Raw genomic sequence first — 16,847 nt, 5'->3', positions numbered from 1 at the left:
AAGATTCCAAACAATAAATTATCGGATTTATGATAGTAATCAACTAAAAACGTTATTTTATCCTTTTTTTTAATTATCACTTTGAACCATATTTGCACTAACTAAAAGGGAGGCCCAAGGCCTTCATCAAGTTAGAGACCTTTGAAGGTTATGGCAGAATGCAGTGTCCCGTCTACCGATTTTGGGGCCCTTTTATCTATCACAGAACTTGTAAATTATTTATCATGTGCATTTCTGAATCTCCTTCGGAGCCCCTACGGTCATGAGAGATCCTCGCATTTGTGCCATGGTAATTCCGCTACTGGCAGAATGAATAAAATTCTCTTATATGGAAGTATTTTTCCCAATTCATTAATCATTAACTTTATTATTTTTTTGAATTAGAAAGTCACCCGTCATGGTATGACGGGTGAAAATTGTTTCTACATTTAAACGAAGAAATTGCCTGTTTGGTGATATTTTGATAGTTGAAATTTTAACCCAAACACCAGTGGATTAACCCTAAACTCCAGTAGATAGCGTCAATTCGCATCTCCAGAGCTCGAATACGCTATCTTGCTGTGATTTACCATACCACCGAAAAAGGTAAAACATTTCATTCCACGTGTTTTCTTTGGGGTAAATTACAGGCTTCAGATAGTTTTTAGTGTATTGCAATTTCAGAACAATAGAAAAGAAAGCTTCCTACAAAAACTATGATAAATTACTTTCATTCAATAATCTTCAACCAAGTTATAAGTTACAGCATTTGTTTGTTTTACCTGATTCATTCGCCATTAGACAGTGGCTGCAGCGCCCCCTATAGTTTATTGGAGTTGCGAATTGCTTTGGTTCCTTCGTTTTCCTAAAATGAGTCTTACCAGTAAAACTGTTAAGTCGCCGGATCAAGTTCAGCCTTGTCACAATAAAGCTTTTCCATGCATGTCAAACATTACCAAAACATATTCGCAACTCCAGCGCTCGAATACGCTATCTTGCGGTGATTTACAAAACTGCCGGAAAAACTGAAACATTGCCACATTGCGTTTCACGTAAGTCTGTTGATTTAAACATAGGCAGTTTGTTCTGAGTATTTATTAATGCAATCGATGTGTCTTGGATTGCTTTCATCAACAGAAAGTGTTCGAGCTCCTCAAAATAATGTTAGTTTTCATTATTTCCCTCTAAAAAGTGATTTGATTGAGAAATGGTGAAAGCACGTTAACACCAGAAAACTCTGGATTAACAAACTTGGATAACGTTATACCAGGTAAAAATTTTATTGTTTTGTGTGAATTTGTGAGAATATGGGGTTTTTTTAATCTTAAATTAATTTAACAAACCATATTTTACAGCAGCATTTAGTTGGAATAGACAGTATGCAAAATTTTTTCGTGAATATATTATCGTAGAACGAAATGAAAAATGTTTAACCGAGAAAGAATTTATTTTGTTGCTTTTATTTTCAGCTGAAAGGTTTCGCCAAATTTGTTTAGGGTTATAGTTTTAGTATTGTGCGAGCAAAGTATCCTTGGCGAGATTTCGCGTTTTTAGTTAAACCATTTTTAATTTTTATCATGAGTGGAATAAAATGGTAGTAAGATTACAGAATTCGATAAGTAAAAAGAAATAATGGTCAATCAACTGAAAAGAAAACTACCACCATATATCCGTGAGAATTTTGTTGATGATTCGCATAACATGAGACATTTAAATCGTGTCTCAGAAATTAGAAAAATCGAAACAGAAAAATTTTAAATTAACCGATTCGGGAATTCGAGAGAAATAACTCGGCTACAAATGCAAAACAATAAGCGCTAGCCAAGCAAGGCAAAAAAGTATCACCTTCTTTCGATAATAATTTGTAATGTCATATTTAATTTTCTAGCATTAATTGTTATTCTTGTCAGGCCACAATTATTATTTAGTTTTATCAAGAATTGATAAATATCGAATTCAACATCGTGGAAATAGCTGCTTAGAACTACGAACTACGTAGTTTGCATTAATCTTTGACGTTTAGTAATGCTTCTTGAATTCTTATTTCTTTCTACGTGATCCAGAATATCCACAAGACTTTGAAAATTAATTTAAAAAGAATAAAGCGAAAAAATCATGCATACGAACAAAATTTACTAGACTTATTACCATTTTCTTCGTTACCACATGCGTTTGTTTTAGTTTTTTCGTTCGCCATTAGTCAGTGACTGCAGTGCCCCCTATAGTTCGTTGGAGTTGCGAATTATCAAATTGTCATGCAGTGGCGCGAGCTTCATTGTTGAAACACGCGGGTTACTTTATCATCGGCTATTATTTATTTGAGGATGAGGATGACAATCTTACCAGTGAAACAGTTAAGTTCCCGCATCGAGTTCAGCCTTGTCACGATAAAGCATTTCCCTGTATGTTAAATATTCGCAACTCCAATAAACTATAGGGGCGCTGCAGCCATTGTCTAATGGCGGATGAAAAAGGTAAAAGAAACAAATGTCGTAACCTATAACTTGCTTTGACGCTTAGTGAATGACAGTATTTTTTCCTCGTGTTTGAGGGAAGATCTCTTTTCGAATCTTCTGAAATTACATTACATCATTAACTGTCTGAAGCCTGTAATTTTCCCCAAAGGAAACACGTGGAATGGAATGTTTTACCTTTTTCTTCAGTATCATTAATCATCACAAGGTAGCTTATTCGAGCTCTGGAGTTGCGAATGACCAAAACATATTATCAAATTATCATACCGTGGTGCGAGTTTCATTGTTGAAACACGCGGGTTACTTCCTCATCGGCTATTATTTATTTTTAAATACTGTATTGTTCATATCGTTTTAATGCTATGTATAAAGTTTTTAAAAAATGGGGCCGTTTAGAAATATGGGGTCTAGTCGGTGCTTTTATATCACATGGTATCTATCTTGAGCTGTTTTAAACATTTTCTACATTTTTCACTCTCTTTGTTTTCGTCTGGATGTTTACTCACTTCTGTGTTTTCAGACTCTTCCACGCGAGTATCTTCTTTCGTCTTTGTCGTGACTTGAGGGCCAGAATCCGCCACCACGCGTCCATCTTCCAAAACAAGCTGCCTCTGCACGCGAGTTTCCACCTGAAATGAATAAAAGGAATAACTGTTTATTTCATAGTATTTTGAAATTCAATCATACATGATTAATTTCTGCAGACGAGACATCTTGCAAAAGTAACATAAAATCTTCATTAATTTTAAAAGACATGAAACAAAGATTGACGATGAAAATAGTTTCATGAAAGCTTTATGGGCTGCAACGTTATGCAATAGAACCTCATTAATCCTGACTAATAGGAGACCCAAGCATGAATTAATGAAAGTACGGATTAAACAATATAACCAATAAATTGAGCCAAGGTACATGAACAAACTACTGACCACAGCAAAAATTGTATTTTGAAATTAAGTGAATGAAATACAAAACTGCATAAGAGAAAATTAAGTGCAGTATGAACATAACTAGTGTGTACTAGGCCTACAAAAATACATTTTTGCTAACTCACCTTTTATTTACATAGTATCTACATGTAAATGGTTCTCTGGAAGAAGCGAAGTCCGGTTTATTAGAGTCCGAATTAATAAGGGCTTGCTGAATTATCATATTAGAAATAAGACTTGTCAAGGAATTATGAATGAAGTGCTTTAAATAAATAGTAACTCTTTGATCAATCAACAAAAATAAATATATTTAGATAGAAATAAGTCAAAAGAAACTTATGTGAATGAATTATCCGAAGAACTTTTCAATAAATTTAAAAAAACTTAACTTGGAAATATGTTTTTTTTTTTTTTTAAATCCTACGCCAACCTGTCAACATTTTACTCCCTTCAGAAGATATTTCAAATCTAGTGTAATTTATATCTTTCTATATCTATCGGACTATCTTTAGAAATAATCTTGATATTAAAATGCATTTTTACATGAAATATTAAATGCGGTTGCCAATTTAGTCACTACATTTTTTTGAAAACATTTTTTGCTCCATGCGTTAGGAAAATTTATCATCTTTAACTTATCTTAACCCCATATAGTCTTTTTAATTTGATGTTTTCTTTAGTTTATTTTTATCGTTAAGAATGTCTGTAGTTTTCTATAGGCAAAACACGTATGACAATCGAAGTTTTCATAGACAAGTTTTAACCTTTATGAATAAAAATGAAATTTTTTTATAAAAGAACACACAAAAGTTAAACATAGGAAAAGAAATATTTTTCAAAAAATGTATATTGATTTTTTTTAAGAAAAAAATTTTCTTTCAAATGCGATGCTTTTTTTTTTAATTTATTTTAAATGAAAAAATTGATAGTAAATGTAGCATTTTTTAAAATTTATTTATTTATTTATTTATTATTATTATTTTTTTACTTTTGCAAAATTATAACGGGGTTAAACGAATTCATGTTTTTATATTTTATTTTATTTTTTCATCGTATTATTTTGAATTGTATTTTTTCAATGCGTTAAATGTAAAATCTCTGGCTTAAATCTTAATAATATCAGTATCATGAAAACAAGTTTATGATGCCCTAAAGTTTTTTTTTACATAATTTCAATAAAAACTCGTCCGAAACAAACTTTGCAACTTCTTCCGTACAATATTCAAATTTGTTCATAAATTTATATAAAATGTTTCTCTTCTGTGAAAAAAAAAAAAAAAAAGAAAAGTTCGCTTGCAATGTCTTCTTACGTGTTTGGTTACGGTCAGTGAATTCAATTTTGAAAGATTGCTAAAGTGTGAATGTTAAGCACGCAAATACTGCAGCGAAATGACGTAACATTACAAAAAGTTAGAAAACAATCTTTTTCAACTAAAACGCTTCTCTAAAGATCTCAGCTACAACAATTTTGGCGGAATAGGATTTTTTCCTTCAGTCAAAAGTACTACTTTTAGTCACTGAAATCGATAAAATTAGCAAAAAAAAAAAAAAAAAAAAAGATGGAGCGAGAAAAAAAACTTTCATTTTCCCAACGCTTCATTTTTAGTTATTTTTTTTAAATGACCAATTTAAAAAAAAAAAAAAAAAGAGGCGTGGTCTTTATGACGTCACAAGTTATGTAATTCGGCGCGCTACTCCATTGGCGAGGTGAATGTTTATGCATTTTTTCAAAAGAAGGTTGCCTTTAAACAGTAATATTAAAAGCAATCGTAATGAGAATTTTGAATGAAGGCTTTTCTGTCAGCAAACATGAAATTCATTAGTATTATTGCTTTATACAATCGGATCCCCACTTAAGCGAGGCATGCGTTCCAAGACTCCTCGCGTAAGTCGAAATTTCGCGTTGTGGAAAAGTGTTGTGCATATGATTTTTTAGACGTTTTTAAACACCTTTTAAACCGTTTTCGACCTTTTTAAACTATATACTACCGTTTCTCACATAAAGAGGTGAATTTTTGCCCATTTTTTTTAAAGCTGCATTATTCAAACACTGCAGTAGATACAATAAGTTACATTTAAAACTTAAAAAATGACGATGATTATTTATGCTGCGCAATCTGATCGTCATTCCAATATATTTATAAATACAGTAGCTTCACATTTACTTTTGTAACATGTACATGTATAGTAACAACTCTCTTTCAACGTCTCTATAATCTACAGTACAAGAGCAAATTCCAATTTCATATTGTTTGCATTTTGCTTAAACACTACCCTGCAATCTTCATATTAAAACTAAGGTCTGGACTTATACGGATTGTCTTCTTTTGACTTTTAATTATACGTATGAAAGATTCACTCATACCTAATTGTCGTGCTACCTTCTACCCGCATTCTAGTTGTTTAAGCGTATCAATCTTTACCTTTTCTTACATTATCGCAACTTCCGCTTTTTGTTTCCATCTTCAAACTTTGATGAAACAACGTGCCTAGGTGCTACAATATTTCATCACCTTTCATATTTATAATAAATAGATGAAAAATGAGGATTGGTGATTATGCACACTAATAAAGCTGAATAACAAAGCCGAAACAGCATCACGCTTCTTTTACAAATAATTTCGTGTTGAGAGCGAGAAATTCACTTTAGCTCTGAAATTCGTTGCTCCTGAAAAACTCGCGTTACAGCCATTTCGTGTAAGTCGGATCGCGTTGTAGCGGGAGTCGACTGTAATAGTTTTATCTCTATCTAATGCCCAAATATTGCGCTCTGCTCTGATGGCATCTGTGAATGGTATTCCATCACTTGTGATGTCAAAAAAGAAGCGCAAAAAATAAAATTGAATCTGCGCACCGATTGAAATTGTTTTTTAAAAATACTTAACTTTGTTAAATTGTTTTTAAAATGTTTAAGCATGCTCTTTCGGAAAAAAATGTTTTTAAAATTTCGAAAACAATATAATTGCAAAAGCGTAAATTCCACTTTTGCTTTTTCACTTTTATTTATTTATTTACTTTTTGTTGCATTTAAAAATATATATTATTTTTAAATTGTAATTCTTTGATATTATATTGCTTCTTAATTTGAGATGATTTGGTACCTTTTGAGTCGGGAAAAATTTGCACAACGCAACCATCCTCGCTACTGTTTCGTCCGCTCAGAATTTTTCGAAAAAGTTAAAGCTAAAAGAAAGGTGTGTACAATTGTTCCTAAATTCAGGAAAAGAACTGCCACTAAGCGAATAATAATGTATGAATACAATAAATCCTTTTTAAACGTATTATTTAATTAAAATACTGCTATAAAAGTTACTATTGTAAAAATAGTGAACCTCATTCCAAAAGGAGCATTTCCGTCGAAAACATCGATGTGTAATAGTTGTCGAACAGCTCGATGGACGTCAAGTTTTGATGCTAAAATAACTTGATATTGCCAAAAACTAACTCAATGTACAAATATATGTAGAACGATTAATCCAACTGTATCGATGTTACGGTGTGATAAGTCCGGTGATTTTGTATATTCCCCGATGATTGTTCACAATCCCCACCAAAATTGGTAAATGTGATAAATTGTTGAATATTTAGCCATATTTATCAAATTTCCCGGTTAATGCATACAATTTCCGACTCGTAATGGGAAATGTAATAAAGTCGACATTTAGCGAACATTCGTTGAGTTTGCAAAGCTACTTAGCTTTTTCAATGACGCATAGTATTTCTATGCGACGGGTGCTCTATGTCAAATGCATTTATCGGCGTTTGCACATTTTTTGTCCATGTTAGTGGGATTTTAACCTACATACAGCAACCACTCAGTAACCCAAACCCTATTAAACTGGATTTCGACCAATCCGGACAGCCATGTACACTGTAATTGTACACTGTATAAATGAAATGCGATTTAGCGTCATAATAAATCTTTGTATTCCATACTTTGTATTTTTGTTACGCATTTTTAAAAAAATTTCGTCAGTTTTATGTTTTATTCTCTTGAATTCAAAATGCAATTTTTACTGCATACACTAGTTTGTTTTGTACCCTGGCTCAACTTTTCAGTTATTTTGTTTTAAACCGAACTTTCATTCGTTCGAACAACCTGGATTCCCTAGTTGTACAGATTATTGAGGTATTTCTGATGTCGTGCAGGCAAGACTTTTTTTTTTTTTTTTTTTTTTTGTCGCGATGTTTGCTTTCTTGCTTTTATAGAGTTCCTAATAATAGCGGTTTGCTTCAGCATTTCAATTTAAAGTTTTAATAACTGTTATGAACTCAAAAAAAGACGAAATAAAAATTTGGCGATTTGTTAATAAAGGTGCATTATGGTAAAACAAAATTCGTTGGGGGGGGGGGGGGAAATCGGAAAAGTATCTTAGACTAAAAAGATATGACGTAATGAAAGTTTTGTCAATGTTGAAAACTAATCGATCCCGTAAATAAGGCAACTTACAATGTTTGATTTTTCGTGTATTTTGAAGAAATGTTTATCGTAATTCATGAAGCACATTTAACAATAGGTCATTGTGGCAGAAAGAGAATATTAAACGAGCCCTAAAAGAGTACATGAGTAATATTACCCAGGCGGTATATTTTACAATATAATGTACATTGTGTATTATACGTATATAAAGTGCGTTTTATGAAACATCTAATGAAAATAAAGTAAAAGAGTTACTTTTACTCATTTATTTATTTAGTTTGAAATATTACTGTACGTTTTAACAGCCATCACGACGGTTTTCTAATTCTTAAATTCTTAACCTTGTATTTTCAGAAAAGTTAATGAAATATTTCTTTTTTTGAAATTAACACCTTATTCGGAAAAATTATCCGATTTTATGACATTCTCCATTGCAAGTCGGTAATTGTAAAGGGGAAAAAAAAGAACAGAAAATTTGATCACTATTATTTAGTTTAATGGTGATTATGTCATCCGGGGTGGTAATTTGTTGTACTCCCCCTCCCCAGACCCCCATCCGCTCCGAAACAAAATTATTTTTTATGCAAGCATGAAGTTCATACAATTGTCAGAAAAATAAATTTCAATCTATGTGGGAAATTGAAAATTTACATTAAAAGACAAGTATAATTATGAACGCATTTTATAAAATTGCACCCGCAATACTGTAATCAAATTTCTTTAACATTGGATAAATTAAGCAATTTAAGAGCTATTTGGAAAAATTTATTAAAACTCTTTTGAGTTTCATCCACCCTCCCCAGAAAGGTTAAATCTGGAGTGGACCACTCCCTCTATCCCCTCCCGCAGTGACGTTTCCGATGACATTACTTTTGATATATCATCTAATTTGTTTGTTCTAAGATACTGAGTTCAAGTAAAGTAAAGCAACGCCAGATTTATAATTTTTTCATTAATATATTTTAGTAAGCTTTAATAGATATCAAACTTAGTTTTAATTGTAAAAATATTTTTTAATGTTAATTTTTTTGAGCAATCACGATTGCTTATTGCTTTCATTTGACTGTTTTGATGTGCTATCATTTTATTTTCCCGCCAGCACCCTTTGCAGCATTACCGTCGACCTGCTCCTCACGATGCTGCTACTATAGTGAAAACCGTCTCCAGGTTGCACCCATATGCTACACACACGCGCATACATACACAACTACACACACACACACATAGTACACACACAAACACATACACAGACATACACACCACATACGCAAACACATACACACACACCACCACATACACACATAACTACCCACGCATTCATGTATGCACACAGACACAAACATATATGCCTACACACACATACACATACCCCTCCCCCACGCACACAAACACTCATACATACAACTACCAACACTCATGCCTGCACACAGACACAAACACACATGTCTACACACACATACACATACCCCTACACACAAACACACATACCTCCCCCCACACACACAAACACACCTGCTACATACTCGTGATTGGGAAAAACATAATTTGAATTCAAGATGACAAAATTCAAATTATTATTATTATTTTTTTTTTTTTGAATTAAACCCTCGTTACTCACGGAATTATCCAAATTTATTACATTTCCCATCAAGAGTCGGGGATTGTATAAATAAACCGGTAAATGTGATAAATATTGAATAATTGATCACATTTACCAAGTGTAATGGTGATTGTGTACAATCACCGGTAATTATGTACACTCACCGATTATCACACTTACCGTAACTGATGATGAAGACAATTTTCTTTGTAAATGATTGCGCATTTGAAAAAGCATTTTTTCACAGTCTTCGGAAATCTCCGAGACGCTGTGCTCTTTTTCTTTCTCTATTTTGTTCATCTTAGCTGTTTTCAGACTCCTGTGCTTTCTCACTCGAGATGTACGTAAAGAGTGAACCACATACTCTATCCTATGTACTTACTTTATATTTACACTACTAAAAAGCAAAAAATAAATTATTTTCAAATAAAAAAAGATTCGACTTCAAAAAACAAAAAGGAACTGAAAAGTAAAAAATAATGGATCATACTTACATACGATTTTTTACCCAAACGTATAAATCAAATTTATTTTACAATTCCTGTACAAAAATCAACTAAACTAAACACCCAATTATAAATTAAACACTGATTTTTATTACCGTACGATGAATTATTTTAATACCTAACTAATTATATACGATCTCTCAATTTTTAATAACCTTTTGAAGTCGAGGCCTCCTAACGTAACTGAGTAGGTTTAGATTTAAAGACCAATTTCGCGTTTAGTTAAATTAGTTTTCAAAACTCTAGTGGGTTGTCAGTTACGTTAGGTAGTAGTTTATAGGAGGAACCGACTTAAAAAGGTTATTAAAAATTAAGAGATCGTATATAATTAGTTAGGTATTAAAATAATTCATCGTACGGTAATAAAAATCAGTGTTTAATTTATAATTTGGTGTTTAGTTTAGTTGATTTTTGTACAGGAATTGTAAAATAAATTTGATTTATACGTTTGGGTAAAAAATCATTCGTAAGTATGATTCATTATTTTTTACCTTTCAGTTCCTTTTTGTTTTTTGAAGTCGGTTATTTTTTTATTTGAAAATAATTTATTAAATCTACTGTTGATGTAATTATTGTATGTTTTGTTTATTTGACGAAATACTTCAAATATCAACGATTTGTTTTTCATTTTTAAAGAGTTTTTAATCATTTTAGTTTAAGAATGTGTTTATTTTACATCGGAAGGGGGGAGGAATGAGTGATTTTCGCTTATTCATAGAACTGTTTTTACCTTTATCATTTTTTTAAACGATATCCTTTAGATTGCTTTATTCTTTTTCATTTTTTCCCCCTTTTTCAAACTGATTGTGAGGGGTCTCATGTCTTTTGGTGCTTACATTTTTCCCTCACTAGTAGTTTTTAATATATCGATATTTATAAGCATTTCTGAAATGTTTTCTTCTTATTCGAATATGTGTTATTATTTATTATAGTAATTTAAGCTTTATAAACAATCGGCCAATAGCTCTTTTTACAGATCCAGAAAAGCGGGAAATTCAGATATCCGGGATAGCGATGGTCCCGAACTTCCCGGATAATTGGTTCTCTACTGTATTATTTACTCACAATAAGCTTCAAAACGTTCAACTCAAAATTTACTTGACTTGGTAGATTTTTCTTTCTGCATGCTTGCATTCTAGACCGAAGCTCGACTGATGCTCAAAAACTTGTGAGGATATTTGCTAGGGAGCAGCATCAATCTGCTATGGATGTTGGCTCTCCAGGTTTAATTCGTTTTTGAAAAAAGGTATTCGGTCCCAATAGCCGCCTCTACCATCACCAGTGAACACCCAAATTTGAATGTTTTTTATTTCTCGATTTTAATACTTCGTTACTTTTTCACTAAGTTGAAAGACGAAAAGAAACGCCTGTGTTATATGAACTTGGCGTGAGCAGCTTTTCAAAACTGTTGATTGTGTACTCTGCTTAATAGTCTGAGCTGTGCGTACAACGAACAATGAGCTGTTGATCAACAATGCGAAAATCCCTTCAATCACGCAACTCGATGATCAATCTTGTAGCTTTGTGAAGGACAATGTTTTATGCTTCGGACACCGCCTAAATTGAATACTCGTTTATTCCTTCAAAACCGTAAAGAGCATCCCTTGACCCTGAATACCGCAACATAACTGCGAGTCACACGACATTCAAAGAATGAGGTTGTTTCCTTCAGTCAAAAAATTTGATGGAATGAGCAAAAAGAATAACATGGAGCGAGGAAAATATTTTATTTTCAACACGTTTAAATTTTAATGAATTATTTAAAATGTCGAATTTTTCAAACAAGACGGTGATCTTTCTTTTATGACGTCACAAGTGATGAACTCTGCCACGCACTCCACTGGCGAGCTGAATGTTTACGCTTGCTGTCTACCGCGTTTCCAGGTTATGATAATTCAGAAGCGAATTAAATGTTGCTCTCAACGCTTGCTATCAAAAATATCGTTGCCAGTACACATGAGTAGGGAACGAATTAAATATTGTGCTCTACGCTAATGGCATCAGTGAATTGCATTTCATCATTTATGATGTCATGTGCAGAAAATTAAAAAAGAAACTGAATCTGCACATCGATTAAAATTTCTTTTTTAAAGAAAACTTTGTCAAATTATTTAAAAAATGGTCAAATCCTATGTTTTTAAACATGTTCTTTCAGAAAAAAATTCTTTAAAAATTTCGGATACGACTCCATTCAGTTATTTTTCTTCCTTACTGGCTCACAAATGAAACTAGTATTTTAAATGAGTTCTGCAAACAGAATCTAAGTAACCAAGGGAGATATTTCGATAATGGGGTGTTTCCTTCAGTCAAAAGTAGTACTTTTAGTCACTGAAATTGATAGAATAAGCAAAAAAATAAATAAATAACATGGACCCAGAAAATTCTTTCATTTTCCCAACAGTTACTCTTTAATTAATTTTTTAAAATGTCCAATTTTTATGACGTCACAAATGATGCTTTTTGGTGCATCTTTGTACCGCGTTTCCACGTTATGATAATCAAGAAGCGTATTAAAATTGCGCTCTACGCTTGATATTAACCATATCGTTGCCAATACACGTTTAAAGATGCGAATTAAATATTTTGCACTGTGAATGGCAACACAGAATGACATTTTATCATTTGTGATGTCATCGGCAAGAAATGTAAACAATGAAAGATCACCGATTTAAGCTTTTTTTTTTTAATATTAAACTTAAACAAATTATTTAAAAAATGATTAGATCCTATGTTTTTAAGCATGTTGTTTCAGAAAAAAAAACTTTTAGGTATAACTTTGATATACACCCCCAAAAATTATGCGCCAAATCTGGCATTCCCTACGGACTTTTTAGGGTTGCTGTTCCTTATTTTGGTGTTGCCAATTTAGGTTTTTTCAGCTTTTAGGTTTTTACTGTTGCCAAATTTAGTATTTTCATGTATTTTGTACCATTTTTTGAGTTTTTTTAAAAGTTTTGTGGCAACAATTTTTGTGGCAACAAAGTTTTGTGGCAACAAAGTTTTGTGTCAACAAAAACAAAAAAAGTCGCCAAATTTCCGATTTGGGGGGGTATATCAAAGTAGTTCCAACTTTTAAAATATTGGAAACGATCCCATTGGGAAATTATCGACACATTTTAAGTCAAACTTTATTTTGGTAACCCTGTTGCTTTATGATAATCCTATGCAAATAGTCTACTTTTGAAAACGTATAAAAGGAAAAGCATTTCACGATCAGGCCTTGTGCCAAAAATTTGACGAAATTTGACAATACATTAAAATCACCAATTTTCCAATTATCGAAATCTTCCCTTTCCAAGAATCTCAGTAAAGAAATCTTCCCTGATTCGGTAAAATTTTTAATTTCAGAAGTGAAATGGGGATTTTTGAAATAAACACTGTGGGGTGATTTTCATTATTTTTTTGGCAATAGTACTAAGAGTGTCGGAGGCGTTATCATAACTTGGAACACTTGGAGCGTTTTCAAAATGGTTTTGGCAAACTAGTCAAAATAAAGTGCTTATCTGCTTGTCAAATGTTGCCAAAATGAATTTTGCTGAAATTTTAAATTTGATGATTAACTTTAAGCAAATCAAAAAGTTAAACCAACACCACACTAGATTTAACTGTGTATAATACAGTAAAATCCAGTTACAGCGAAAATGAAGGGATCATTTTTTTCGTTGTAACAAGAATTTCGTTGCAACGGAATTCAAACAACATTGAAATGAAAACAAAATTTACCAAATGATTGAGTAAAGTCGTTAAAATATCAAATGATTTGCCTAAGTAGAACAACACATTGACACGAAAAGTTCTATTGAAATGTAAAATAAGAGAACGAGGAGAAAAAATGGCAAAAATATTGCGCCAATTCGCCATTGTTCCAACGTCCTAAAAACTGCCCCATAACATGGGCAAAATATTTTGTTTGAAAATAAAATTTTGGTTGCCAATAAAAATGTGGTTGCCTATAGCTATAAACTTTCTAACTGGTTACCAAAATTATACCAAACTTACAAACCGTGCCAAAAACTTAATATTCGAAAGTATGCCAAAATACACTCATCGTAAGAACCGCATTTTTATTTAATTGATCTTTTTGTTTAGATTTATCAATTTTTATTTACATTTATCGATTACAGTCAGATAGTTTTAAAGTATTTAAAGCTTTGGGAACAAATCTGAAACGTACAGTTTATAATACTTCAGTAGCTAAAGTCTGAGCTAGCTTGGTGCTTGGTCATTCAAAAATCTGTTTTCCCCGCCAAAAAAGTTTTGTACATAAAGACGTCAAACTGGTCACATATCGCACTCATCGCCAGGAGTGTGCTTATGCTTTCTTGATCGCCTTCTCCTGGTAGAGCGACGACGTCCAGACGTTTTGCGACGGCCAGAAGAACGTCGTCTTCTGGATGCAGATCTTTTCCTGCCTCCCGACCTTCTGGATCTTGTTCTTCGTCTGCCTCCAGACTTTCTGCTTCCACGTCTGCGTCTGACTCGTTCAGCAATCTTGTATTTGCCATTTGTCATGGACAAAGCACCAGACTCGACAGCATCCTTGAGGAACATCGAGATATCCTTTGCCTGTTCCTTGACGTTCAGTTGATGTTTAGACGCTAAAACGCTGTTGATTTCTTGCACTGATGATCCATCCTGTCCATGAAGCTCTATAGCTTTCAGTGTATAATTTCCAACTTTTTTCATTCTGAGCTCATTTCTTCCAGAATTTGAGTCTTTATCTATTGGTACATCATTGGCCGATGCTTGGGCTGAGAATTTTGAGTAAGAATTTATTCCATCCATAATTTTAAAAAAATGGAAGATTACTGAGAAAGAATTTTACGGAACTATTGCGGGAATGATTTCAGTTTAAATGTAATAAATCTCCAAGTTTAAAAGAACATGCCGGGTTAAGGATTGATTTCACGCGTTTGGTCTCATGCGTGGCAACTAATATTAAACAAGGCGGAACTCGAGCAAGTTCAATCTTGTCCAAATTAGTAATAGCAAATGTTTTTTCATCCTCAATAAATTTTAAAAATCCAAACGATATACTAGTAACTACTTAAAATATTTTAGTGATAGTAATGTCACTAGGCCCAAAGGGCGCCCATATGCAAAATTGTAAAGGGGTCTCAGATATTTTCCCTATTGGTTAGGAGGGAATTTTCTCCATGGAAACCGATTTTAGGACAGATTAGAGTCATTAAAATATTTCATTTTAATAACTTATTCATTAATGGCTGGAGAAGAAATGTTTTTACATTTTTGCAAAGAAAAAAGTGCCAAAGCAAGGAAGTTCAAATTTCAAAGCGGGGGGTTCAAGCCCCTCCTTGCCCCCTATATGGGCGCCCTTGCTACGCCCCCTTAACATTACGGGGAAGTTGTACTGCGGGGCTACCTACACCACACCACACCACACTAGAACGTGTTGTGTTTAGTATCAAGGAATTTGAAAGGAATTTTCATTTTTGATGAAACAGTTAATGTAACAGCCTAATCTGTTTTATTAAAAAAAAAAATAGTAGGGAGCGTAAAGATATTTTTAACAACTCTACAATAGGGTCACTAATTTTTTTTTTTAAATTTCGATGGTGGAAAGGGCGAAAAAGTGCCATTGATAAAGTAAAGTTCACACAAAAAATTTGAATTTTTTCGGACAATTTCTTGGTTTTATTAACTATTGTCTTTTTACTATGAACCTCACCCCCCTTATCTAAGAATTTATTAGAAAATCAACAATAGAAACGGTGCGACCTGTCGTGCCCCCTCCCCAAGAGCGATGGCGCACCACTCAAATACTGGAACACCTCCAAAGAGGTGGCGCGTCCAGAAAGAGAAAATATCCCCAAAACATCCCCTTAAAAATTTAATGGTACTTGTGCCATGACCCTTCCCTTCTAGGGCACACCTGATTATGCTTCCATTTCGTCTCTCAAAATACATTTTTTTTACATATTGTTTACAGTCACGTTAGTATGACGCAGCCTGGTCTCCTTCTTTTAAAATGTCTGCTTGTATTTATTTATTTTCTTCAATTAGTGTCTTCCAGTAGCGATATGACCCAGTGTCACCCCCCACACTGTGACCCTGAATGCTGCTATCGGGTAATAACTTCCTGAAGGATGTGGGTGGCGAAGTTCACGCTAAGAAGTAGTCTCCTCTCTGCCTTGTTAGAAGCAATGGATCCGCCCATAGACGCTCAGAAGCAAGAGCTAAGCGATTACGATAATAGATTCTCATTTCCCAGCTTCCCACATGGAACCGACGGAAGTGCAAAATATGCATTTATTAACTACAGTAAGCTGAAGGTCATAGGAAAGCAAGGACACTGTCGGTATAAAACTGAATTAGCATTGGGTAAATGTTTAACTAACATGCGAGATTTTAGTTGTAATATTTCGCTGATGAATCGAAACCAGGTTAACGATAGGATTTTATCTTGCGATGCCGTCGAGGATTCTAGAAATTGGTGCTCTCTAGAAGGGTCATGGTATGGTATACTACCCAAATTCAAAATAATAGAATATCAGAACTGTTCGAACAAAACTTGTCCCTGAGTCGGGAAAAATGAACGCATGCAAATTATAAAAAGACTAAAACTCGTTATTCATGAATGGGTAAATCAATTTAAACAACTTTTCAGATATTATTTTATTAATTTATGGATCATTAACACATTGGAAAAATAGATAGATTTTTTATATGGGTCAAAAAAATAGAATAATCTATTCATTCAATGTGAATTTTAAAAAGTAGCGAAAATATTTGCATACCTGTTACCCTATAGTTTGTCACAAGTATGGAGCTTGGCGCTCGGATAATTTTACACTCTTTTAAAAGCCAATTACTGTTCAAAATGGGTCGTTAAGTTGATAAATAGGAAAAAAACGAAGTTACATATTGTATCATTTCTTAAAGTTGGAAAAAAACTATCCAACTCAATTCAAATGAACC

At 33.1% G+C, this 16,847-nt stretch overlaps 1 protein-coding gene across 1 annotated transcript in view; it reads right to left on the bottom strand.

Annotated features, from left to right (window-relative positions):
- The window catches only part of LOC129233722 (serine/arginine repetitive matrix protein 4-like), a 45,341-nt gene extending 30,648 nt beyond the window's left edge, over nucleotides 1–14,693 (bottom strand). Inside the window, exons 1-2 of the mRNA XM_054867700.1 lie at nucleotides 14,388–14,693; nucleotides 2,960–3,082 (exon numbers count right to left, since the gene is read on the bottom strand). Of these exons, the coding sequence (XP_054723675.1) occupies nucleotides 2,960–3,082; nucleotides 14,388–14,693 (429 nt within the window). The remainder of the gene's footprint in view (nucleotides 1–2,959; nucleotides 3,083–14,387) is intronic.
- Nucleotides 14,694–16,847: the final 2,154 nt, after the last annotated feature.

Source organism: Uloborus diversus, unplaced genomic scaffold (assembly GCF_026930045.1).
Source record: "Uloborus diversus isolate 005 unplaced genomic scaffold, Udiv.v.3.1 scaffold_655, whole genome shotgun sequence".
Lineage (NCBI taxonomy): Eukaryota > Metazoa > Arthropoda > Arachnida > Araneae > Uloboridae > Uloborus > Uloborus diversus.
This window is presented reverse-complemented; position numbering and strand designations above follow the sequence as displayed.